The 27,704-nt window shown below is 41.3% G+C and overlaps 2 protein-coding genes across 2 annotated transcripts in view; one reads left to right on the forward strand and one right to left on the reverse strand.

The window, feature by feature from the left end:
• The first annotated feature begins 520 nt into the window (after positions 1-520).
• On the forward strand, positions 521-7,849 carry Cd93 (CD93 molecule). Its single transcript, XM_005334605.5, has 2 exons — positions 521-2,857; positions 3,064-7,849. Exons 1-2 carry the CDS (start codon positions 939-941, stop codon positions 3,086-3,088), a joined length of 1,944 nt encoding a protein of 647 aa, XP_005334662.2. The 5' UTR covers positions 521-938; the 3' UTR covers positions 3,089-7,849.
• Positions 7,850-15,036: 7,187 nt separating this feature from the next.
• The window catches only part of Sstr4 (somatostatin receptor 4), a 37,339-nt gene continuing 24,671 nt past the window's right edge, over positions 15,037-27,704 (reverse strand). Inside the window, exons 2-3 of the mRNA XM_040274655.2 lie at positions 25,773-25,946; positions 15,037-15,329 (exon numbers count right to left, since the gene is read on the reverse strand). The gene's annotated coding sequence lies outside the window, so the exon portion shown is untranslated. The remainder of the gene's footprint in view (positions 15,330-25,772; positions 25,947-27,704) is intronic.

Here is a 27,704-nt window from a genome sequence, read left to right on the forward strand (position 1 = left end):
GCCCATGAGATCATATATATATATATATATATATATTTTTTTTTTCCTCTTTCTGATGCTGTTTTCATGACCCTGACACTTCAAAATGAAACATTCGCACAACGAACCCCTAAAAACTGCCAAATCTCACCCAATTTGGTTTAATATTCTCAAGGAGCTTGGCATTGTGTTAGAAACCCAAACTTTCCCACGGCCCAGATCCTATTTAAAAACTGCCTATCTATTTAAGGTTCATGATGGGGGGAAATAAAAGAAAAAAAACAAAAAAACTTCCAAAGCCAAGGGAGGAGAGGGGGGAGACACGAGATAGGAAGAAGAAAAAATCTAGTTTGCTTCTAAAAAAGGCTGAAAATTATAACCATCCACGGCCTTGTGTTTCAAGTCTTGTTTTTTTTTTCTTCTTCTTCTTCTGGTTGTTTGCAAACCAAAGTGGAATTTTATTATGGGTTATGGAGTGATCCTTTTCAAGTTCTGAGATCCCAAAGTCTCTGCTTGCTCTGTAGCATACCATTTAGGTTCCTCATGTGGATGGGAAAGGAGAACTGAGCCAAAATAAAGCAGCCAGTATCTCTGAGCCGCACAGTCATCCCCCCGCGTTGCTTTTCCACAGCTCCGAGCCAGGGACCCAGCAAAGCCGCCGGGTTCCTTTTATGAACAACAAAACCGTGATGAAGGCAACAGGAGTCAGAAATCTATTCACTGCAGGAAGCCCCAGTATCCGGTGAGAAATAAGAAGTACAAGAGCACAGGATGCGCCTTGGGTCAGGGGGATGTGAAGAGCCTGCGGTCTTTGTGTCCTTCTCTGGGCTGGAGCTCGTGCTGCAGCTCAGCTCTCAGCTCCCCTCAGCGCACAGCTGGGCGCCGGGAGTCTAAGCTCCAGTGACTGCTGTCCCTGTGGGGCTTCTAGCCTCTCATCGAGGGGGAACCCAGAGGACAGAATGGCCACCTCCAGGGACCTGCTCCTGCTGCTGCTCCTAGGCCAGGCCTGGGCGGGGACTGGAGCTGACCCAGAGGCTGTGGTGTGCGCGGGGACTGCCTGCTACACGGCCCACTGGGACAAGTTGACTGCCACGGAGGCCCAGCACCACTGCAGTGTGAACGGAGGCAACCTGGCCACGGTGAAGAGCGAGGAGGAGGCCCAGCACGTCCAGCGAGCCCTGGCCCAGCTCCTGGAGTCACAGAAGAGCCGTGAAGCAAAGATGGGCAAGTTCTGGATTGGGCTCCAGCGGGAGAAGGGCAAGTGCTTGGATCCTAACAAGCCGCTGAAGGGCTTCAGCTGGGTGGGTGGAGGGGAGGACTCCCTGTATACAAATTGGCACAAAGAAGTCAAGCACTCGTGCATCTCCAACCGCTGTGTGTCCCTGGTGCTGGACCTGTCCCTAACACCCCTCCCCAGCCGCCTCCCCAAGTGGTCTGATGGCCCCTGTGGGACCCCTGGCTTTCCAGGAAGCAATATCGAGGGCTTTGTATGCAAGTTCAGCTTCAAAGGCATGTGCCGGCCCCTGGCCTTGGGGGGTCCAGGCCAGGTGACCTATAGCACCCCCTTCCAGGCCACCACCTCCTCCCTGGAGGTTGTGCCCTTTGCCTCTGTGGCCAATGTCGCCTGTGAGGATGGGGCCGAAAGTAAAAGTCATTATTTCCTGTGCAAGGAGAAGGCCCCCGAAGTGTTTAACTGGGGCAACACAGGTCCCCTCTGTGTGAGCCCCAAGTATGGCTGCAACTTCAACAACGGGGGCTGCCAGCAAGACTGTTTCGAAGGTGGGGATGGCTCCTTCCGCTGCGGCTGCCGGCCAGGGTTCCGGCTGCTGGACGACCTAGTGACCTGTGCCTCTCGGAATCCTTGCAGCTCCAGCCCGTGCAAAGGGAAGGCCACCTGTGTCCCCGGACCCCAAGAGAAAGACTATACGTGCCGCTGCCCTCAGGGCTTCCGTCTAGACTCCAGTCAGCTGGACTGTGTGGATGTGGACGAATGCCAGGAGGCCCCCTGCGCTCAGGAGTGTGTCAACACCCCTGGGGGGTTCCACTGTAAATGCTGGGTGGGCTACACGCCTGGTGGCCCCGAAGAGGAGACCTGTTGGGATGTGGACGAGTGTGCCCTTGGCCACTCGCCCTGCGCCCAGCGCTGTATCAACACGGATGGCTCCTTCCATTGCTCCTGTGAGGAGGGCTATGTCTTGTCTGGGGAGGACAGCACCCAATGTGAGGATGTGGACGAGTGTTCCGACCCCAGGGGCAACCCTTGTGACAGCTTGTGCTTCAACACGGAGGGGTCCTTCCACTGTGGCTGCCTGCGGGGCTGGGAGCTGGCCCCCGATGGGGTCTCTTGCATCATGAGCCCTGTCCCCTCGGGATCACCATCTGGGCCTCCCCAAGAGGAAGACCTTGCAGACACAGAGGGGAGCACTTTGCCTTCTACCACGACATCCAGCTTCTCCAAGGACTCTGAGAACACCTCCGAGGGCACACCCACCACAAGGAGACCGTCCCTCTCATCTAATGCCCCCACTACCTCGGCCCTTCTGGAGATGTCAGCCCCTAGTGGGGCCCCTGGCATCTGGACAGAGCCAAGCACCCACCTCCCTATAGCTGTAGCTGGTCATGGCAAGGCTACAGATGAGAATTCTGTGGCTACCCAGAGCGACTCTGGCACCGACGGTCAAAAGCTGCTTCTGTTCTATATCCTGGGCACAGTGGTGGCCATCTCACTCTTGCTGGCTCTGGCTTTGGGGCTTCTGGTCTATCGCAAGCGGAGAGCCAAGAAGGAAGAGATAAAGGAGAAGAAGCCCCAGAGTGCAGCTGATAGTTACTCGTGGGTACCAGAGCGAGCAGAGAGCCGGGCCCTGGAGAATCAGTACAGGTAAATGGAAGACCCGAGGTCACTCAGGGAGGTGGGAGGCACTGTCCACGGTGCAGAGAGGCAGAGAGAGACACAAGACTGTGTAGATGTTCCACTCAACCCCAGCAGTCCTTGTGGCATGGGTACAAGGCGGAGGTGGGGGTGGGGGTGGTGCGTGTGGCAGGGGCACTGTAGCTTCCAACCTGGTCATCTTTTGTCTTTCATAGTCCAACTCCTGGGACAGACTGCTGAAGTTGAGATGGCCTCAGAGATACAATCAGCTGCCACCATCCTTGGAGCTTTAAACTTCTCCTCTGAAGGGGAGATCTTTGGAAAGACAGGACTGGAATCTTAGCCAACAGTCATACAACTTAACAGCCTGGCCACCTGGAGTGTGCAAGTATTTTCTACGTGCATGTGATATTCCTGATGTGCCAGCTGTGTGTTGGCCTGCCATTGTGGCAATATTGTCAGTATTTATTAATATTTCTCACTTGTTCTCCCTTTTTAAATTCAATCACGGATGATTTCCTTTCTCTCCCCTGGTTGTGGATCCAGGTTGGAGAGATCAGGTGCTAATGGGGCTCCCTGAGAATGGCTTTTTCTGATCTCTTCATTCATCTAAGAGAAAAAGTAAACTATGGATGCTAATTAAGACTGAAATGATTTGTCCCTCTTCATATGAGAGAAACTAAGTCTGTTAATTATTTAATTATAGGAGATGCTTACTTTTTTTCTTTTTTGCCAAAGGCAACATATTCAGTGTTGTAAACCCTTTTCTACCCCGTCACAAGTCCTGCTGAGGTTGGTATTGTTGAAATCCTTTAGAATGACAGGAAGTACAACTCACTGCTTAGTTTGCAAGGAAGTAGGAATTTTAGACATTGCATCCCCTAGTTGATAAGTTTTGGATAGTCTTGAATTTATCTGTAAGTGAGTGGAAAAATATGAGAGAAGTTGCTAAAAGCATTGGTGAAAGTGTAACCTAACTGGTTAGAGTGAGGCCAGGGATCTGATTCACAAATAGTTGAACCAGATCATCAGAATGGACTGATGTTAATGATGTTAACACATACTGGACTACTGATGGTATGAATACGATTAAGGCAGGAAAAAAAAAAAGTCCAAGGACAACTCCAGGCCCAGAGTCACCCCATAGGCAGTCCTGCCTCCACTCCCAGTACTCTGTGTTCTGATGCTTTGGTTGTAGATGGAAGAACCCTCAGAGTTCTGACTGTGTCTGAAGGATGTAGGAGGGAGATGTTAGGCTGTGTTTTGGGAAAGTTGTCGTCTGAAAGCATTTTAGCTCAGTTTGTAGTTCATAGTCAATAGTGCATTGGGAGAACTTGACTCCTGATTTGTGGGTGTGGCACACAACCAAATTAGGAATCAGTCACACAGGATTCTTAAGGGGCTTTTGGCCCTGCCCTTTTCTCTTTTCCTTAAAAAAAGGGTGGGGGAGGGAAAGAGATAGTAACTAAGGTTTTGCAACAGCAAAAAGTGCTCAAAACCCATTTTTATTTCAGCTTCATTTCAAAATGTATGCTAGCAAAGATTTCCACTCTCCATCTCATGGTGACAGTACTCTTTGCATATAGCTCTGCTAGAGTCACTGGAAGTTGGGACGTTGCCTGAGGTTGCTGGGAAACCTCAGGTCTCCTGGAGGCTTTTTTCTACCTCTGGGTAGGAGAGCAGACAGGAGGGAACAAATCTCCTTCCAAGGATTCCAAAGACTTTTCCTCTCAGAACAGGATGCCAGATTGTTTCTGGTTTTACCTTAGACATCATCCATCCTGGAGGTTGACACCCTGTGGATTAGATGTGAACAGCTGACAGGTGTGTGGCCTTCAGAGTTACATAAATATGCTTTAGTCGATTTTGAAATGTAGGTGTTATGGTTTATACATATATCCATATGTTATATATATATACATGTATGCATATATATATTTTTTTTTCTTAAGAAAATAGAACACCCCAAATGGGGAGGAGAATACGTCAAAGATGGAGGCATTTAAGGGCTTGATAGGGTCTCTGAAACTTCTGCTTTTTAAAGTTATCTCATGATCTCCAGTTTTCAGTTGGAAATCGGGTGTCTCATCCTGAAAGGAGATCAAGGTTGTGTCCATTTGGCAAGGACTTTTGGCAATGTATGGAAACCGTAGTCCATTGCATGGGAACCAACATCAGCCCATTCTATGATTTTAAAGACATGGCGCTTAAGTGAAGTAAACAAAAATGCAACACCTTTTTTTTTTCTCTAGGACTTTAAAATTCTTGCCTTTCTCATTTGGGGTGAGGGAAACATTCCTGTTCTAGCTTTCCACAGTCCCTGCACCGTTTGTGTACAGACCTTGCGAGCCTTGACTTCTCTGAGGTCACCCTGGGGATCTTCTTGTTTCTGCGGCATTCTGACTTTTCACACAGCACAGCCTCATTTTCTGACGTCTGTGTTCAAATGCTTCTGTAGGTGGCAGCATACAGCTCCATCCCCAACGCCCGAGACATCATGGATCACTTCTGAGGGCCCACAAGTGGGGAGATGGCTTGATAAGGAACACAGTTACTCAACCCTCTGACAGTGTCAGCTCTTTTTCATGGCAAGCAGCGCTCTTTTATCTACTCTGTCTGCCCCGCTACCCAGGAATAGCCAACATCCCTGGACCAGGTGACCTCCGTTTATTTCTCTGTCAATTTGTTTGAGGTATACAAATTATTTTTGGTACAGGAGATTGAAAACAGGGGTGCTTTACCACTGAGCCACATCCCCAGCCTTTTTTAATATTTTATTTTGAGAAAGGGTCTTGTTAAGTTATAGGGCTTTTTCAAGTTGCTGAGGCTGGCTTTGAACTTGGGATCCTCCTGCCTCAGCCTCCTGAGCCACTAGGATTACAGGCATGCACTACCACACCAGGAAAGGTATATAAATCCTTGCTTGGGGGAGTCAGAGGCCCTTCGCTCTGGATAAATTGATGCTGATCACCCAAGTGCTAGCCATTGACAAACTACTGTCACTTAATCAGAGGGACCAAGGTCACTTAGTCATGCCCAGCCAGAGATCCAATGAGACAGTGGCCAAATAAGCCAAGCCCACTGGGAAAAGGGCTTCAAGGCAATGGCTTTTTTTTTTCTTTTTCTTTTTTGTCTCCTCCTCCTCCTCCTCCTCCTCCTCCTCCTCCTCCTCCTCCTCCTCTTCTTCTTCTTCTTCTTCTTCTTCTTCTTCTTCTTCTTCTTCTTCTTCTTCTTCTTCTCTCTCTCTTTGTTTTTTTTTCCCTTTTTTCTTTGGTGTGTGTGTGTGTGTGTGTGTGGTGTGGTGCTAGGTCAAACCCAGGGTCTCACACAGGCTTGGCAGGCAAATCTACCACTGAGCTACACCTCAGCCCCGAAAGGTATTTTCTGTTTGTGTTTTATTCAAATTTTCATAGACTCAGTAATTCTAAGATACTCATGAAAAAAGCAATATCTAGGACCAGCTCACCCCTTCCCATCCTTCACCTTCAAAAGAAGATTATTTAAAGGGGAGAAGATCCCCCTTGAACATGCATCTCCCTATGGCTACCCATTTCCGAATTTCAGGTGACCACCGTAGCTCTTTTTTCTTGTTCACGATTAGACAAGTGATGCAGAAGGACAGTCCCCCAAAGTGACTGAGTAGTGTGGAAAACCAAGTGTAAGACAATTGTCCAAAAATGCCTCGGGAGGGACTCAGTGAACCCTCTTTGTAGTGGGAATCTAGATCTGCTTTTATGGGAATTAAGACTGCCTTGGAGGCAAGAATTGGCTGCCCACCCACCAAATCATCATCATCATCATCATCATCATCACATCACATTGCTGTGCTCCATATCCCTATGTCACTGAGAAAAGTGATATTTCACTGGGCTCTGGGGCCAGAAGGGAAGCAGGTCTTGCTCACTGCTGACCTTGTGTGGTCCTTTTATTCAGTGACAGAGTAGCAAATTTCCTGGAAGGCCTATCCCGACATCTTCTTGCCTGGGTCAGCTATGTAGTAAGCAGTTAAACGTTCCTCCCTTTGCTTATGTACATTGTTCATGGTGGATTGCACTGAATGAATTCACTAAATTCAAAATAACAAACCCCCCACCCCACACCAAAAGGAATATAGGAAAGCCTTTTCCTATTATTTTTCTTTTTAGCTTCTCCATTGTCAAAAAAATCAGGAAAACAGGAAAGCATTTCATTCTAGCACCTGCTAAATAGTTTAATGTTCCCTACATATTTCCATCACCTTAAACAATAGCTTGAGCATGAGAATCCCAGATATGAGATCTGAAAATATCTGGCTCCAAAAACAAAAATAAAGACAAAACAAAAAAGAAAGAAAGAAAGAAAAAGGACAATAATTGAAATTCTCCACACATGCAATAATTAAATATTCAATTTCACAACAGATCCCTAGGGCAAATTTTTACCAAGTGCATGTTGAAAAGTGAATTGTATTTTGATCCATTCTTGGGTATAATGCCCATCTGTTACTTAGGTAGAAACTCTGGAATTCCTATCTCAAGCTGTTATTCTTATCTGTTATATGACAACAGGTTTCTTCTAGCAGATTTTGCTTGCTATTTCCCAGGGCTGAAGTTCTTTTACAGATTTAACTTAAGATTGAATTAATTTACATCATGGTCAAGATCCTGTTCTGTGATGTCACATGTGTTTGTAAATGTTAGTAATCATTTCCTGGACCCTAAATGAGAATGTAAATATTTTTAAATCTGAGTATTTGAAATTTGTTTGACTAATTGTGGGATTATGGGGTTTCTCTGCAAGATAGATTTTCATCCTGTGTATAAATATTTCCCAAACTGTGGGAAGGGGAGCTCTGAAAAGTGAGCTTCTCCATTCAGTTCCAAAAAAAAAAAAAAAAAAAAACCAAAAAAACTCAGAATCCTGAGTGCCATTCAGGGTAGCCGTTAAGAAGTAGCAGCTTTGTCAAATTTGGGGCTTTTTGTTATGCACTTATGCTAATAAACAAAATGCATTTGTTATGAAGTTGGTTTTATGTAATTTCATTACAAATCAAAATACATGGCAGAACTTGCTTTTTGTGATCATTCAATTTATCCATCTCCCATTTCAAAGAGTCACACACCTTCATTTGTGAGAGGTGACACAAAGTACAAGACTCTGCCTTTTCATGATAACATCAGTGAATGCTGGAACTATCCCACAACGGGCAGCCTTCAGGGACATGAGATGCAGAGTGGGCAGCAGTCCAGTGTGACCCATGTCCCCAGCAGCTGAGACCAGGACTGACTTGGTGCTTCCAGATTTAGCATTCTGATCTGGCGTCCACACATCCTGGTCCCCTTCATCATCCTTAATTCCCTGCATCTTATTAATTGCATGAGTGACGCCTGGGTGCAGGATTAAATACATCCAATTGGTGTGAAGTGAAAACACCATTCTATAATTATCATAGGAGCATTTATCGCCTCTTTGTCAGCAAAGCCTTTTCAGTTTATTTAACTAATTGGACAGGCAGGCAGACCAGATCTTTGGTTGTTTGGCTGCATAAATCTCACTGTGATTCCAAGTTGGGGACAGCAGATGGTGGTCGATTTTGAGCCTGCCTGCTTTTCAGATTGTGCACTTGGTAAAGATCAGGGCTTAAGTAGGATAAAGTACTCGGCTTTGTTATGCTAATGGCACAGGACACTTGCAATAAACATTCATTATTTAGGGTTAAATAAAGCTGATCCTTCCAGCATTTTAGTGACTAATAAAATACAGTGGAAAATTATACCTTTCTTTATCAACTATGGCTGCTCCCCCAGCATGAGCGCGCGCGCAAACACACACACACACACACACACACACACACACACACACACACTACACAAGATACACAGAAGCACACAGGCATGGAAAGGATACAATTACACCACCTGTTACATATGAAAAACCTGAAGGCATTGTTTCTTGGTTTAGGAAAAGCCCATGAGCACAAATTGTTAGGTCGGTGGTGGCGACTTGGTGGCGATTTAGTGGTTACTTAGAACAAAGCAGCCCAAGCAGGAAAAGAACATCAATCAGGTGCCAGCGGAAACGCCTGTCAATCAGCCAGATCTCCTGACTAACGCCTGTCAATCAGCAGGACCCCCTGGCTAATCCTGGAGTTCAGCCAACTCCCCTGACCAACTCCAAGGGGGCAAGGGACCCTAGAAACACCTTTTCCTGTCCCAAGCCCTTCCCTTCCTGCTATAAGCCCCATAAAAGTCCAGTCTGTCAAGCTTCCGCGTGGTTTCTCCTCAGACCCTTCCCCTGTCCCCTCTGTGGGTCTGATATCCCAATAAACCTGTTCAGTGGCCCTTTTAAATCTGCCTCCTTTGATCCCGCCTCGCCTGATCTGATAAAAATGTTCATCTTTTCATGTCGACTTCTCTTGGTGAGTATGGTATGTATCTTCTAAGCAAAACCACTCAAATGGTAGATATACCTTTCAAACTTGATGCATTTTTCAAAAAAGATCAACTTACCCAGTTATGTCCACTGCACAATGTAAAGCACATCTGTACTGTCAGCAGATGACATGAAGATTAGATTATGGGACTCTGAGTGTTTTGTGCATTCCATGGCATTTGACAGGCATCCAATGAACATATTGAGTGTTTGGCCAATTTTTCAATTTATTCAGCAGAAAGAGAAAGAGGTAGCACAGAAAGTAAACATAGTACCAAAAAAGTCCCAGTTCAGCCTTTCTTGAATTTTATTTTGATTTACAGGTGCTTAAAAAGAGCACGAATAGGTTCGCCCTTCATAGCCTCTTTATGTTCTCGGGCTGATCCTTTTCAGAGGAAACAATGGTCACCCATAAAAAAGTGAAGAAAGAGGCAAAAAGAGGGAAGTTCTGATAACCTTCAAGACCAGCAATCATTCCTGGGAAGTTAGAATGGACAGAGGACCTAGCAGGGCTGCCCAACACAGTGCTGTCCCTTTTTGAATCTCCAGGTTATTCACATTTGCAATTCACTACAAGCTGGGGACCCTTGATGAATTTTAGCTATTGGGGTTCTGTTACATTTTGTTGAGGTTTATCATCATTGACTTGGATGTTTATATTTCTCCTATGGTTGGAATTGGTCCATAGCATTCAACTGAGTTGAAGAAAGAAATGGAAGGAAGGAAGGAAGGGAGGAAGGAGAGGGAGGGAGGAGAGGGAGGGAGGAGAATAAATAGGAAAGAAAGAGAAAGAGAATGAAAGAAAAAAATGGAGGGAGGAAGAGAAGAGAAAGAATGAATGGAAGAAAAGAAAAGAATTGAGAGAGAAAGAAAGAGAAAAAGGGAGAGATGGAGGAAGGAAGGGAGAGAGAGAGAAAACCATGAAAACAGGGGAGGAGGGACGATCCAGCTGTGGTGGAGGTCCTTGGGTCACACCTCAGCTTTTAGCTTGAAATGAAGGGACATCTTTCCTCATGGCCACATGTAGCATCCTGGCCACACTTGGAGAAGAGCTGAGCTCTTTCTGTGGACCCTGGCTGAGGGCTGATTCCCTCTGCCTGGTGCTCCTGTCCCCACTTCCTGCAGAGCTTTGCTTCTCTCTTCTACTTCAGTCCTGTCCTTGTCCCGTGTGTCAAAAAGCCTTAAGCTGAACCCATGTTTTCAGCCCTGTGGCACTCCTTCATATACAAATATCCTAGGAAAATATTGAAAAAAAAAAACATTTTTGAATTATTATTTTTTTGAACCAGGGATTGAACCCAGGGATACTTTAGCATTCAGCCACATTCCCAGTCATTTTTACTTTATTATTATTATTTTATTTTGAGACTGTCTTATTAAGTTGCTCAACTTCCCGAGTTGCTGGCATGTTCTATCACACCCAGCCCGTGAAATGGTAGATAAAGGAGAAAGAGATATCAGAGAAAATAAACTCAGTTTAAACAAGTAACTTTTATTCTCTTTCTCTAGAATCTCCCTTTCCCCCAAAAGATGATGTCCCAAGCAAAATATTTTATATCGCTATAGAAACCACCATCTCCCATCCCACTCTGGGCGGGGTCTTCTGCGCAGTCTCTATGGGGGCCCTGCACCAGGCTGGTCCCAGGCCTACCCCCTGTGCGGCTCAGGCCTCTGGGCTTGGCTAACAAGTTTCTCTGGGTGGTTGGACTTTGTCAGCTCCTAGTGTTTCTGTCAGTTTTGTCTTCCTTTTAAAGCTGTGACGTTTACATAACTGATATGTATTTGATAGATTACTTCCTTTACCAGTTAGAAATATAACTGAATCTTTTCACTCCAATTTGTAATTTGTCTGACTTTGAAACTGATAGTCGTGTTTCATTCTATGGCATTTGAGGAATATCAAGTTTGTCAGATTTTAAAAAAAAATCCTCATCTTCCTGATATCAATTTACATCTTTTGTCAATAACAATGCTAGATTTCACTTTTTTCCCCCCAATCAAAAATGGAAGAAGTCAACCTATTCATAGTCATTAAAATTACTAAAACATTTGAGATAGCTTATTTGTATATTCCATTCATAGTGATTTATTATTTATGATCTCTATTTATCCACTAAAATGTCAGGTCCACCAGGGAGTGTTTCTGTCAATGGTCTCTGACATGCCCCAGGCATCTAGACCAGGGACTGGCACACAGTGACACTCAATAAATCCATGTCAAATAACTGTCCTCAGGGGTTAGACTATTGTAGTGGGCAGAGTAAGCCAACACAGTCCTGCCTGGGGCGAGATGGGGGGTCCTATTTGAAACCCCAATGTGGTCCATGACCTCTTTCCCTCACCTGCCACCCTGATGCTTATCAACTCCAGCTACATAGGCTGCTTACCTGTTCTCTGTCTCAGGCTTAGGGTACAGGGTGCTGTTCACATTAGAGCCTTCACTGTTGCTCACCTGAATTGTGGCAATCATGGCCATCATGGCCATCTGATTCCCAGCCCTTTCCTCTGCAGTGTCTGAACGCAGACCCTTAGACCAGGATTCAGGTGCATTCAACTGATTTGGAAATACAGGGAATAGTGATAGAGAGGTGGTAACTGTCATAACTACAAAAATGTTGGTAATGCCAACACACCAGAGGTATCCCATGTGAGGACCAGCTCACATCAGTATCCTAGCTCCCATCCATAACAGGTAGAGGGCTGCTCTTGGCTGCTGTTAATGGTTAAGCCCTGGCACACTTCTGGATAACCTTCAGGGTGACCTTCCACACATGGGATGGGGGAAGCCCTCAGGTGCAGATGAAGACACTAGCAGGTAGAATTTGATATGAACACAGCAAAACGTCAAAGGGATACTGGTTGTGCACAAACAGCATCCTCTACACACCTGCCTTCTAAACGCAGCTCAGCTACCCATTCCTAGCTCTACTTGCTTGGAGGAAGCTGAACTCCTGAGGAGGAGGCTAATTGTCCTATGTCTTCCTGAAACCCTTTAAGGTGCTGAAGGGCAATGAGTGTGTCCTCAGTGTTTCTTGTTCACAGTCAAGTCATAAATATTTTGAAATAACAGACTAGAAGGAAATATTATTTACTACTGTATATGTTATTAAAACAATCTAGGGAAAAATCATTGAACTTTTATGATTCATCAGATATGCAAGTAGTTTTTATCCTTGAACAATAATATTACTATCCCTTTTATAGCTAAGGAAATTAAGGCATAGAGAATTTAAGAAATGGGCCCCAGATGACAGGTGCTGGTGTAGAGATATGAATCACTAGGTTTCACTGTCTCCCGTGAAACATAAATAGGAACTACAACTGAGAATGGCAATAAAAAAAGTGTCAGCTGAGCTAGGGGACACACTGGCCTCTCAGTCTATTCAAAACAGGAAAAGTGGAGTGTTAAGCAATATGTGTATTTTTAACAATGTCTTTTTCAATTTTTTTTTAGTGCACTATAGTTATACATAATATTTGGGTTCGTTTTGACATAATCAAACAAGCATGAAATTACTCCACTTCAGTTCCAAGTACTTCTTCTTTCCCTCCCTTCCTCCCTCCTCCTGTTCCCCTTCCTCTGCTCTACTGGTCTTCCTTCTATTTGTCTATAGTTTTTATTAATTAGTGCTTTATAGATATACATGAAGGCGAAATTCACTGTGGTGTATTCATACATGTACACAGCACAATTTGGTAACAATGTCTTATGTGCAAATACTACGTCTCCTAAACATACACATACACATAGCATGGGGTACAACTCTCAAAAACTCCCTGCCATCCCCAGAAACATTATGAACCTTGAGACGGGACTTACCTGATCTGACTGGTCTGAGAGCAGATCCCACCAAATGAATGCATCCCACTGACCCCAGTGTGTCCATCCCTACTCTGCCTTAGATGATGCTTGTGTGAAGTGGAGGAGGACGGGTATGTGCAAATTGCCTTGTGGTCATGCCTGGCCATCAAAGCTGCTTCTCATACTGATAGGAAAAGTCAACAAAGCAACCTCTTCAGAAACAGGTGACTAGTTACTTAGAAAATTAAATGCATACTCCCATGCAACACAGCAATTCTTTTTCTTTCTGGTGCTGGTGGGGATTGAACCAAGGCCTCACTCATGCTAAGTATGCACTCTACCACTGAGTTACACCTTCAGGCTCCTGAATCCCACTGATTCAGCTCTTAGTTATTTAGATAGTTATTTAGCATGTGTGAAAACATGTTTGTAGTCTTGACCACAAATATTCACACTAAGTTGATTTATAGAGACTGCCTGAAAACGATCCAGATATCCATCAACAGGTAAATAGACACTCATCAGGAAATAGTTTATATACCATGAGCAAAGTTAAGATAGACACAAAAAGACAGAATAAGCCAGACACTATACAAACCAATTTCTATGAAATTCGGAACAAGTAAAACCAGCCTATGATGATTACACTTGCAAGCAAAGGACCTTGAAGAAACTTCATGGGATGGTGGGTGGCTGGGTGTTCGTTACATGGGTATTTGCATTTGCCAAAACTCATGAAAACATAAATGCAAAATGGGAACATCTTATTCTATGTAAATTATACCTCAATAAAGTTGATTTATCAATATTGTGAATAAAATAAAGGTTTACAAGGTGTGGCCTGATTTTTTTTTTCTGGAAGAGTGGGAACATGAGTGGGTTGGACATTATTATTTCAGAGGTCATAAGAAGTAAATGCATATATCTGTATCTATATCTATCTATATATCTATATCTATATCTATATATCTAACTACTTATACTATCTGCTTTTTCTTGCCCAAGTCCACTGCTCAGCATTAGTGACTATGGAGATTCCATGGTCAATTCCCCTGCACCTCCCACCAAAGCAAAACAGGAATCATGGAGCCCTTTAATTTTGTTGAACTCTATCAAAATGATCAAACACACCACAAAGGGTCTCCCCCATCTGCTCCATTGCCACTGTCTTTCCTGCATTCTGAGTATTAACTTTTAAAATGTGCTCTGTTGGATTCTTCTCTCGTGCCTCTTTCACATTCTCTTTGTAGAGACAGCCACAGTCAAGCCCTGCTCTTTGGCTCTAGGCCCAGCACCTTTAGGGAAACATGGTTCACTATGGAGACAACCTTTCTTATTATTAAGCTTTATAAGCAAAAACAACCTTGGAAAAGCTTCTGGCAGAGACTGTGGATGCCAAGTTTGAAGTGGAACCAGTATCAGCAATAAAGTCATGACCTTTTCATTAAGAGATTTTTTTTTCCCCCATTGCACAAAGGAGACCAGATGCTGGTTCTCTTTCTTGGATGCTTGCAGGGACTGGATTGGATGCTTAATGGGTTTGTGGCTGAAATTAAATGCTGTTCATTAACTTTAATTACATGTTGAATGGTCTTCAGCATGAGTTATTTATTCTTTTTGAGCAAAGGAAAGGATGAATCATTGGGGCCTCATTATTTTAAAATTTGGAGTCAGATTGAGCTGGAATCAACTGATGCATTAGCTTCACAAATAAGAAAACAAACCAAAATAAAACAAACCAATTTCTATGAAATTCTAGAACAGGTAAAACCAGCCTATCATGATTGAGTTGCATGGAAAGAAATTTGAAGAAACTTCATGGGATGGTGGGTGACATGGTGTTGGTTACATGGGTAATAAAAAAAAATGTTGGGGAAATGAGGTTCATAAGAAGGTTTGGCTAAAAAGGTTTGGCTAAGCTGTGTAAAAAAGGTATACATTATAAAAGATTATTATATGAATGCAAGAGAATCAGTCAGTTTAGTTATTTTATTTCTCTTTGCCAACATAAGTTAAATGAACTTTTAATATTTATAATGTGTATAACAAGGTCTGCTTAACATATGCTTATTTTTCTCACATGGCAAGATGTTCTGAAGTGTCAAAGCTGGAGTTGCTACCCCTGCTCTCGGTTGTCCTTTGCCTTTGTGATTTTCCATCACCAATGTGTGGATTTTATCTTCATTTTCACTCTGGGGGCTACACGTCTAGGCATCATGCAAAAGTCCCACTCACCGATCCGGGCTTTTCTTTTTTTCCTTTTCTTTGCTTTAAAAAAAAAAAAACAAAATAAGATTTATGTGCAGAGAAAGATACTAATCCCAACTGTACAATTTGTTGAGTTTTAATCAATGTACCCACTGCTATAACCATCATTCCAGTGAAGACATGGAATTTTCCATCTCTACTAGCAAGCTTCCAGATTCCCTTCTGGTCAATTCCCACTCTACGGACCAGCTCCACTCCACTGTCCATCTCCACATATCTGTTTTGGCTGTTTTAGAACTTCTTTATCAACAGAATCATAATCAGAATTACTGGGTTAAGGCCTGTCATTTGGTTATTTCTTTTCTTCCTTTTCCACAATTTTGTTCCTTCTTCTTCCAATCTCTTCCTGCTTTCTTTTGAATTAATCAAGTATTCCCTTTTAAATTAGTAGACTTCACTTTTTGAGAAGTTTTAGGTTAACTGAAGAACTCAGCAGAAACTACTGAGATTTCCCATGTGCACTTCCTCAAATTCTTCCCAACAATTTCTCTTGTTTAACATCTTACATTGATGTAGCACCCTTGTTATAACGAAGAAGCCAACACTGCCACATTATTGCTAGATAAAGCCCATAGTTGACTTTAGGGTTCCCTCTTGGTGTTGTACATTCTATAGGTTTTGACAAATAAATAAGATTACTATAGTATCTTAAAGAATAATTGCACTGCCCTAAAAATCCTCTTTGCTCTTCTTGCTCATCTGTCCTTCCCTTGAGACCCAAACTACCATGATCTTTAAGGTTCTTACAATCATTTTCATGACTTGGTACTTTATTTCTTTTAATCATTGAATAGTATTCTATTGCCCATTTATCCATTCACCTACGAAACGATACCACAATTGCTTCCAAGTTTTGGCATTTATGAATAAAACTACTGCCTATTCTTGTGCAGATGTTTTGTGTGGGCATAGGCTTTTAGCTTATTTAGATAAATACCTAGGGGTGCGATTGTGGGATGAAATGGTGTGTTAGTCAGCTTTTCATCACAGAGACCAAAATACCTGACAAGAACAAATTAGAGGGCAAAAAGTTTATTTTGGCTCACAGTTTCAGAGGTTCAGCCCATGAACAGTTGACTCCATCGCTCTGGGCCTGAGATAAGAACATCATGGTGAAAGAGCATTAACAGAGAAAACTACTCATCCGATGGCAACCAGGAAGGAGAGAGAGATAGAGATAGAGATAGAGATAGAGATAGAGATAGAGAGAGAGAGAGAGAGAGAGAGAGAGAGAGAGAGAGAAACCAGAAACCGGGGACAAAATATAATCCCCAAGGGCACACCCCAGTGACCTACTTCCTGAAGCTACTCCCTATATGCCTACAGTTACCAGTCATTCAAATTATTGTTCCATAAAATGTATTTTGATGAGGTTACATCTTTCATAATCTAATTACGTCACTGCTGAACATTCCTGAATTGGCTCACACATGAGCTCTTTGGGGGGTAGTTTTCACACCCAAAACCACGGCATGTGGTAAAAGTATGTTTAGCTTTGTAAGGAACTCCCACACTGTCTTTCAAAGTATCGGTATCATTGTGCATGCCTATGGGCAGGAAGTGAGAGCTCTCATGGTTCCCCATCCTCACCAGCATTTGGGGTCATCGATATTTTCAGTTTTTGTCATTCTAATAGGTGTGTAGGGACATTTTAATTTTGATTTGTAATTCCGCAATGACATATGATGCTTATACAATTCTTTACCGTCTGCGTATGCTCTGTGGTCAGGTGTCTGTTGAGATCTTTGGCCCAGGCTTTCATTGGGTTGTTTGTTTTCTTATTGTTGAGTTTTAGGAGTTCTTTGTGTATTTCGGACACCAGTCTTTTATCAGATTGGTCTTTTGCAAATATTTCCTCCCAGTCAGTGGCCTGTCTTTTCATGAAACAGCTGTTTTTAATTGTAAGTGTACTTTATTCTTGAATTTTTATTTCTAAATTGAGTGTTTGGAGTTCAGGGAAGCTAGAAAAAGAGAGAGGGCTGAGCTCTCAGGTATTGGAGCAGCTGACTGAAGCAACAAGGAGCCAAATTAAAACAACAGTGAAGTCTTTAATCACTTACTCTGTTGCTACAGACAAGAGCCTGAACCAGAAAAAACGCTGGCTCCTGTTTCTTTCCTTCATGAAGCAGCAGTACATCAATTAAGGGTCAAGTTGGAGGTTGTCTCAACTATTGAAGGACCCCCAAACGAAAGGCTCCAGCGCTTTCTGGACCCAGGTTGGAAGGAGGGCAAAGGGGAAAGGGCCAGAGAGGACTGAGAGGACTCCCTCATCCCTGCATTGCAGTAAGGAGCTTCTGGCAGAGGGGATGGAAGAACTCAACTCTTACTTCATGTAGATTTTATCCTCGTTTTGAAAGGAGAAGCTGAACTCTGGGTGCTTTATTGCAGAAGCAGAGCTAGGAATAGCAATGATGGACTACGTACATTCTCCAGGCCTGGAATTGTGTATCTTTCTTCATTGTATGCAAGGCACTATATTTTACACCCCTTTTATAGCTGGAGAAACTGGAGCTTAAGATATTTCAGTAATTTGTCAAAGATCCCACAGCAAACTAGCGTCAGAACTAAGATGGAAACCGAAGTCCATCTGGCTCCACAGAATCTTGTTCTAATTCGAAGCTTGCCACTCCCTAAATGTCAATGCAAGAATGACATAAGGAAATACAACTCCTTCTGCTTATTTTGCAATGTATAGCATATATTGCAAATATATATATATACATATATATGATATATATAAAATATATAACATATTGTAATAATATACATTATATAGCAACAAAACTGTACACTCAATGATATGACCGTTCTTTACCCCAAATCATAAAAATTGAAGGCAGAGAAAGTTGTGACCTTTTAAGAGTATCATTATACCGAGTGAAATCTGTTAAGAGTCACTTTAGTACACGGAAATAGACATAAGACTGGGTCAGAAGTTTGGGGTTGGGTGAGAGGGTGAGAGAGGTTGGAATGTGTGTGTGTGTGTGTGTGTGTGTGTGTGTGTGTGTGAGAGAGAGAGAGAGAGAGAGAGAGAGAGACAGAGAGAGATGACAATAGCTGCAAAGTAAATCAGAGATTGAAACATTATCGATGAATTTGTGTGTGTGTGTGTGTGTGTGAGTGTGTGTGTGTGTTTCTGGGGATTGAACCCAGAGCCTTGTGCATGTCAGGCAAGCATTCTATGGCTGATCTACATCCCCAGTCCCATCCAGAGACTTTGAACTGCATGTCAGTTGCTAAAAGAAATGCAATTTTATATTCAAGTTAGCTGGTAAGAACTCAGCCCAAGGTCCTCCTCTAGCAACCTGGTCACCTGCCCCTGACTGAATGGGACTTCCCTCACTGCACTTCTTTCTTTGCATATCTTACTACTCATCTTCTGCACTCTCAGCACCTGCCATCCTCTGCCACTTTGATCTCTGCGAGTCTCTTCTTTCTGTAAGTGTCCAAGACCTCAGCACCTTCCTCATCACTAAAAGGGCCTTACAACTTGAAAAATTGATTATCGGGTACCAAAGAATGCAAGGGTTAGCAGCTCATAGACATTTTGGACATTGTAACTGCCCAAACCATCAAGAATCTCCCCTAGGGCTGGGGTTGTAGCTCAGTGGTAGAGTGCTCGCCTAACATGTGTGAGTCACTGGGTTTGATCCTCAGCACCACATAAAAATAAATAAAAGTAAAGGTAGTTTGTTTCCATCTACAACTAAAAAAAAAAATCTCCTCTAAACAGAAATTAATCACTCAACAGTTGTTTATTAATTTCCTGCTGTGTATAAATATTGCAAAAGGGAAGCCTTCAGACAGCTTACAGATCTGTTAAAACGAAAGAGATGTTCAAAGAAAAGTAACAAAAAGAATAGAATTACTTTTAAAAACGATGTTGAAACTTGGGCTTCACTGTTAAGCTTAAGTTTTAAATAGTAAGATCCAGAACAAACTAATCTCAACAGAAACAATTACCCATTAGAGCAAATTGAAGCTATTGTATATAGATTCTTGGATCAGATAGCAAGACTGTTGGCATAATGAATATAACAAATAAATTAATACGAAAAATGAAACAATTGTTCATTCATTCAGACAAGTGATATTTATTGTGAGCCCAAAATACGTGCTGGCTTTTGTTCTAAGTCTAAACATAAGTGATAAAAAAATAGACCTGACATCCACCCTCTGGAGCTGAAAGAAGGTGAAATAAATAAAGAAAATAATGACAGATGGTGGTTCCATCTATAATTTTGGACTTAGCGATAACACAAAAGAGATACACTCTCAGCAAAAACTATACTGAGGATTTAAAAAAAAATGTTATTTGTACTTTTTAGTCATACATGACAATAGCATTTATTTTGACATATCATACATACATGGATTGTAACTTCCCATTCTTGTGGTTGTACATGATGTGGAGTTACACTGGTAGTGTATTCATATAGGAACATAGAAAAGTAATGTCCAATTCATTCTGCTGTCTTTCCTATTCCCATCCTCTTCCTTCCCTTCATTCCCCTTTGTCTAATCCAATAAACTTCTATTCTTCCCTCTCTACCCTCTTATTGTGTGTTAGTATCTGTACATCAGAGAGGACATTCAACCTTTGGTCTTTTGGGATTGGCTTATTTCACTGAGCATGATAATGTCTAGTTTCATTAATTTACCAGCAAATACCATAATTTCATTCTTCTTTAAAACTGAGTAATATTACATTGTGTGTGTGTGTGTGTGTGTATTTTTTTTCTTTATCTACTCATCTATTGAAGAACACCTAGGTTGGTTTCATAGTTTAGTATTGTGAATTGAGCTGCTATAAACATTGATGTGGTCTTGTCACCATAGTAAAATGATTTTAAGTCCTTTGGGTATATACGGGAGGAGTGAGATAACTGGGTCAGATGATGGTTCCATTCCAAGTTTTCTAAGAAAACTTCATACTGCTTTCTAGAGTGGTTGCACCAATTTGCAGTCTCACCAGCCATTTTTTTTTATGATGCTGGGCTGTGGCAGTGAGACCCCTGTCACAAGGGGAAATCACCCAAATTTTACACTTCACAGTACTGTGTTGCACATTTTGGATATTGTATTACAGGTTTTTCCATCCTGTCATGTCTATAGAACACCTATCTGTTGTGTGCATGAGGTATTTGGTACTTTATTAATAATTAGAGTTTGTGTTAGATGACTTGCCCAACACTAGGCTGACCTGAGAGTCTTAAGCATGTCTAAGGTGGGATAGGCTGAGATATGATGTTGAATAGGTTATAGGTATTAAATGCATTTTTGACTTAAAGTGTTTTCAGCTTATGATGGGTTTAATCAGGATATAATCCCATCATAAGTCAAGGAGAATATGTAAATGATTATTACAGATTATATGCACATATACATACCTACATGTATGAGTATATACATACATATGTGAATGTATGTGTGTGTGTGTGTATATATATATGTATATACATATATGTGTGTGATTTCTAATAATAAATAATGAAATAAATACAGGGCATGGGGACAATGAAGGAAAAGGACAAGAACATAGATGGGGTGAAGGGGTGGGCGATTTGGACTCAGTGCTGGGAGGGATGAGAAGACAGGTATTCAAAGCATGAGATGAATGAGCATCCCTGTGAGCAGGAAGGGCAGGGAAATAAATCTGAAGTGGGGCAGAGATGGGTGGGTGGTAGATACCAGGAAATGAGTGGGAAGTGTCCATGCCTGAATTATTAAGGGAAAGAATGGGTGGAGAAGGACTGTGGGCCACACTTAATTTAAAAGGGCCTGCATACTAAAGGAAATATAAGAACATAAAGAGAGAGCCTACAGAATGGGAGGAAATTTTTTTCCAGCTACACTTTTGACAGGGAAATAATATCTAGGATATATAAAGAACTAAACAAGCTTCACAACAGAAAATCAAATAATCCAATCAATAAATGGGCAATGATTCTAAACAGATATTTCTCAAAAGAAGAAATACAAGTGCCAACAAATATATTTTAAAAAGTTCAACAGCTTTAGCAATCAGGGAAATGCAAATCAAAACTACACTGAGATTTTCATTTCACTCCAGTCAGAATGGCAATCAAGAATACAAATAGCATATGTAAGAAATAAATTTTAAAAAGAAAGAAAAAAATAATACAAAAAAACAGCTGGACATGGCGGCACACACCTGTAATCCCCGCAGCTCAGGAGGCTGAGGCAGGAGGATAGTGAGTTCAAAGCCAGCCTCAGCATAAGTGAGGTGCTGAGCAACTCAGTGATCCCTGTTTTTAAATAAAATACAAAATAGGGCTCCATGGTTGAGTGCCCCTGAGTTCAATCCCCAGGACCAAAAACAAAATGTAAACAACAATAACAACAAAAGGATTTCTGGTGAGAATGTAGGGAAAAGGTACATTTACAAATTGTTCATAGGACTACAAATTAGTACAACCACTTTGGAAAGTGGAGATTCATAAAAAGGCTAGGCATGGAGCCACTTGCTTGCTAACTCCTTCATATTTAGCCCCCCCCCCAAAAAAAAGCTAAAATCAACATATGCTAGTGATATTTGCATACCAGTGTTTACAGCAGTGCAATTCACAAAAGCCAAGTTGTGGAACCAGCCAAGGTGCCCATCAACAGATGAACAGATAAAGAAAGCGTGCTATATATACACAATGGAGTTTTCCTCACCATGAAGAAGAATGAAATTACGGTATTTTCTGGTATGTGAATGGAACCAGAGAACATCAAGCCAAGTGAAATAAGTCAGATTCAGCAAGTCAAGGGTCAAATGTTTTCTTTCATGCCACATATGAGAACTAGAAAGAGGAAAAAAAAAAGAAATAAAAATAGATCTCATGAAAGTAGAAGGGAAACAGTAGAGTAGAGGAAGCGGGTGGAGAGGGAGGGAGGAGAGAAAGGTATAAGGAAGTACTGAGAAAGAAAACCTATGAAATTATGTTGTGTTCATGTATAAACACACCACAATGAACCCCACTTTTATATACGATTGTAGTGTACTATTTAAAATAATAATCATAATAATAGAAAGGAGATAAATGCAGTGAAGCAAGTAAGTCATAGAGATGGAGGAAGGGAGGGAAATGGAAGATGCTGGGGAATGAGATTGATCAAATTTTCATGTACATGTGAATTTTTATATGGCATAATGAATTCAGTTACAACAAACCAAGATTACCTTGTATGCTTTGGTCTCTTGCATGTATGCCTTCACACATATTCTTGCTAAGTGTTGTCACATGCCATGAGTCCCTCACCAGAAGCCATGTACATTCTTGTATCATGATTTTCAATCTGTGGAATTGTTATATATATATATATATATATATATAGATATATATATATATATATCTATATATATATATATATATATTGTATTTGGACACGATACCTTTATTTTATTTATTTTTATGTAGTGCTAAGGATCAAACCCAGCGCCTCGCACATGCTATGTGAGTGCTCTACTGCTGAGCCCCAGCCTCAGGCCTAGCCCCAAAATAAACTTCTTTTCTTTATAATTTATCCAGTCTCAAGTCTTTTGTTACAGCAACGTAAAATCAACCAAGACACCTGGGTGTTTCCATCTTGGGACTATAATGAATACATTAACTATGCCTCCATGTCTATCTAAAACCACTATTCACAAGACTGTCTTAATAAAGGCTTGATAGGATTCAGAGAAAAATGCACATTTTATATAAAATAGATCAAGAACATATTTCTTTTTATTTATTTCCTTTTGCTTAAGTCATTTGAGCTGTGGACATGTGGTTACATGCTGGATGTTAGGGTTGTAAGACTTTCAATTAAATCCTGGTTTCATAGATACCTGGTTACCTTAGCCAGGTTGACCTGCCTAAGTTTGGTTTCCTCTTCTATAAAATAGGAATAATAAAAACGACTTGGATAGTTTTTAGTTATGAGGATTCAATGAGATGATTCATTTAATGTGCTCTACACGGCACTGGGCACAAAGCAAGTAGTCAGAAAATGGAATGAATAAATAAACACTGATATATAACCAAGGTCCAATAAGTGTTAACCAAAAAGTGTAAATGTTGGCACCAGGAAATATGGCAGGAATTTTAGAACTTTCCGTTAGAGACATCTACAGAATAATTGCTTGCATTTTTATATTTTATAACTTATCCAAGAAAAGGGTTTCCATATGTTGCTTTCTAAAATATGTCCAGTTGTAAGGCATATGGACTATTTTTTTTTTTAAATTGTCTTCAAAGGGACCTTTGCTATTTGCCTTGGAGCAAAACGGCATACTAACAAAATTTTGGCTAGGCTGAGTGTCACCATTCCTGGAAAAAGAAATGCCATTGTAGACATTGCTAAAATGAAGAATTTGAGGAAGAATGAGCCCCTACTGCCAATGTAGTCCATGCACACACCCATTTTATCGGAAAGTTCAATGCTTAGATACCCACACTGCTGATATAAAAATTTGAGGGTAACATAAATCTCTGTCTGGCTCAGGTTCCATAGGCATTGTGCTGCATATAGCACATTATTTCAAAGAGATGCAAAATCTGGGTGGCAAAAATCTAGAAAATACATTTCCTTTGAATAATATTTGATGCCAACACTTTTATAACCAGAAGCCCTGCTAGGTGATAATCCTGATAACAGACATTTTCTTTTCCTTCCATTAGATTTCTAAAGTAAATAAAATCCCTCCAAAAAAATGAAGGGTTGTTATTCCCTGTGGTGTTTTCCTGCTTTTAATCATTTCTTTTCACCATAAACATTGTGTTATATTTGACAATACTGCTCCCCTGCCCACTCTGAATTTGAAGGAGACACTGACAACAGATTTTTTACATTTCTGTTTTCCAAATTTTAAGAGAGTTTAAGATGTGTGCTTTCTTGGAAGATGATGTTTTCATCTTTTCAATGGTGTTTGGCTAGAAGAGGTGGCTCTCTTACAAGGAACACTAATTGCTAGGGGGATGGAATCGAAAGTGACCAATTAAAAAACTCCCGGTCACTGTGTGGGCCATGAACAGCTGGGATCAGACCACCCATCCTGATTTGTCCAAGGGGTTTCTCTGTGACTTGTGGAGGAGTGACTTTAAACTAACTCTGAAAGGGTCAATGCACACTCAGACATGCATGTACATACACACACAATAGTTTTTTTTCCTATGTTCTTACTTCTACCTCATTCTACTCATAATGGGGGGAAAAGCACTAGAAGATGGTCTAAGAAAACTGATCCTTTCTAACTCAACTTTTCATCACCACCAATCAACTCAAAAGAATCAGAGTTCTTATAATACTTGCTGCTAAATCTAGGTGATTGTTTTTAGATTCCACAAAATAAATAGATGCTCTGCTATGGTGAGAGGGATACTGAAATACAACTGGCCCAGATATTCTCTGATTAAAGAGGATTTATTATATCATCAATGCCTTCGACCCCGGTATCAGAAGATAACATTAGAGTTTTAAGTGTGAGATTTAAGGAATTTCTTGAAATTCAGATATGGAGCTTTTGAGTGGAAACGGTAGATTTGGTTCAGAAAGAGATGGATGACAGTTTTATTGTGTTTCATTTTCAAGCCTTTTAAAGTTTTACAAAATGGAATCCAAATACTACATGTGTTAATGGGCTACACCAGAACTATCAGGGCAATTATGTCATTTGAACAAAAAAGGATCTTTTGCCTTGATTTTGTTATTAATTTTTTTTTGTCCTTTGGTTCCAGGGTCTTCATCTAGGGGCTCAATGCAATCACAGAGTTCTGGGATGATGGAAACAGGTAGGCAGATAAATCAGAGGAGGAGAAGACGTAATGGGAGTAGAGGGGAAAGAGAGATTGGAATTTGCTATGCACGCTATTGGTTTTGAAGGAGGAATAGAACTCTCAAGCAAAGAAATAGGTACAACTTTGGATAAAGATAAGGAAAAGGATTCTCCCCTAGATTCCTTGGAAGCAATGAATCCCTGTCAACACCTCAATTTTGGATTCCTCACTGCCAGAACTGTAAGATAAGAAATTTTTTGCTGTTTTAAACCCAGTAAGATAAGAATTTTTTGCTGTTTTAAAACCAGTAACTGCCAGAACTGTAAGATAAGAAATTTTTGCTGTTTTAAAACCAGTAATCTATCAGAAAGGAAACTTGGACATACTCTACCACAGAAAATAGTATCCTGTCACTGTAAATGATAGATTATTTTTAAAGTTTTTTTTTTAAAATACAGCTTAATTTTGTAATTTAAGAGTAATGAAGTGTTCACTAAAGAGCAGTTAGAGCGATCATAAGCCCAATGCTGTGTGCGTTAGTGCAATGTTTGCAGGAACAGCAAACACAGCTCCCATTCACCAGCCTCTTATGTACTGATTTGTGAGATGGAGATATATTTGACAGCAGAAAAGACGAAGCTGATTAAGTATCCCAAAGTGGAATGGACCTTCCTACCTTGGAGGTGGTGAGTTCAGAGGGTAGAGGGATGCCAAGCACAGTCTCACAACCTTCTGGAAGCTGCATGATGAAGAATTCCAAGTACCCAATGTAGGGGATCTCAGTCAAGACTTGGGCTTCTTGATATCTCAGGTTCTATTGGGAGCCACATGGAAGCTTTCCCTGATTTAACTGAAAGAATAGAACAGTATTTCTCTTATTTCAGTACAAAGCCTGGGACCTTAATCCTTTCTTCCCTTCTACAACTTCCCAAATATTTTCCCTTATTTTTCACCCCTCTTCCTTCTTAGTCAACAACCTTTCTTTCACCCACCAGAATCTTTCAACAGGGATAAATACATCCTCCGTGGGCAAAAATAAGAGGTGGAGAGCTCTTTTTATATCTGAATAATAAACTGAGTCATTGTTGGATATTTCCATTTTGTCTCCCTATCTTCTTTTGAGAAGGCTTTCATAAACAAGGGCTGTGTCCTAAGGGATTGTTTCTTTTTTAAATATATATGAGGCAGGGATTGGAAACTGTGGCCTGCAGGCCCAATCTGTCACACTGCCTGTTTTTATACGGCACATGAGCCAATAAAAATAATTTTTTACATGTTTTTAATAGTTGGAAAAAATGAAAGGAATAAAAGTATTTCAGGGTAAGTGAAAAATGATAAAAAATGTCACCGTGCATAAACAAAATTTCATTGGAATTTGGCATAATTGTTCATTTACATGGCAGATTTCAGGCTAGAATGGCAGAGAACCCATGACCTGCAAAGCCTAAAATATTTAGTACCTGGTAATTTTACAGAAATAGTTTGTTTACCTCTGTTTTAAGGAATGTGACCTAATGAACTTACAGAAATATCCTATTTTAATGATGATGTTTAACTAAAAATAGTAGCCAGGACTTGAAATTGAAAGGATTTTGATTGAATGAAAGGCAACCCAAGAAGGCACACTTGAACGTTGTTCAAGTTCATGTCAACTAGGCTGACACTTGACTGCATGAACAGTAATCTGATTGCAGTGACAGAATCAAATGGGAAATTTACTTACCTTCCCTAACAAGAAGTCCAGAGGTGGACAGTCAATGGTTAGAGTTAAGAACTCTTATTTCTTTCAGTATGTGGGATTTCTTTATCTTCCTCTCTTTCATCCTATGATATCTTTCAGTTTCATGATATTGATGCCTGTTGTACCTACTGTCTTTGCACCAAAATTTTACAAATTCCATTTATCTTGGCTTTTATGTGAATTTCTACTATCCTGTCAGGACAAGGCTTGGGACACCTATGTTCCGGAGACTAGAAACTGTGATTACTGGGTCCAAGGAAGAGTGGACTCAAGACCCAAAGTAGAAAGCCCAGGAGGCAGAGATGGGGTGGAAAAGGACGTGTTAGAGCCTTGGAGGCCACTTCATTGGTGCACAGTGAACCAGTGGGTCTCAAACCTGTGTGTCAGAATCCCCTGGAGTGTTTGCTACAATCCAAATGGTTGGGCCCAGCCCTCCAGAATTTTTCATTATGAAGTTCTGGGTTGGGGCTCAAGAATCTGCCTTTATGTCAGGTTCCCAGAAAATGAATGGTCTCATTCATCACCTGGGAACATGAAATAGAGAAGACAGAAAGCTGATGCTGATAATCTTGAGAACTTCTTTGTCATACTACTGGAGAGGATCACCAAATGTCTAGAGGAAGTTAATGAAAGGAGCTAGTTCCTCTGAAGGACGTTCTCTGAGGCAATTGGGTTGACCAGTTGCTTCCTTTATCCAATACAGACATTGTAGAGACTGTGTGTAGGAAATCTCCCAAGACTCTCTCCACCAAGATTTCTTCAACCAGCAGATTCTGATGCAGAAGGAATGGGGTGAAGCCAGAGATTCTGCATTTCTAACAAGCTTCCAGGTGAGGTGGAAACTGCTGGTCTTGGAACACATATTGA

The sequence above is a fragment of the Ictidomys tridecemlineatus genome, chromosome 5, assembly GCF_052094955.1.
Source record: "Ictidomys tridecemlineatus isolate mIctTri1 chromosome 5, mIctTri1.hap1, whole genome shotgun sequence".
NCBI classification, from domain to species: Eukaryota; Metazoa; Chordata; class Mammalia; order Rodentia; family Sciuridae; genus Ictidomys; species Ictidomys tridecemlineatus.

Excerpts from the sequence above, each read along its gene's own strand:
- Cd93 (XM_005334605.5), top strand. The coding sequence starts at position 939 with ATGGCCACCTCCAGGGACCTGCTCCTGCTGCTGCTCCTAGGCCAGGCC. Across the intron at positions 2,858-3,063 it reads GCCCTGGAGAATCAGTACAG|TCCAACTCCTGGGACAGACT; the intron begins GTAAATGGAAGA and ends TGTCTTTCATAG.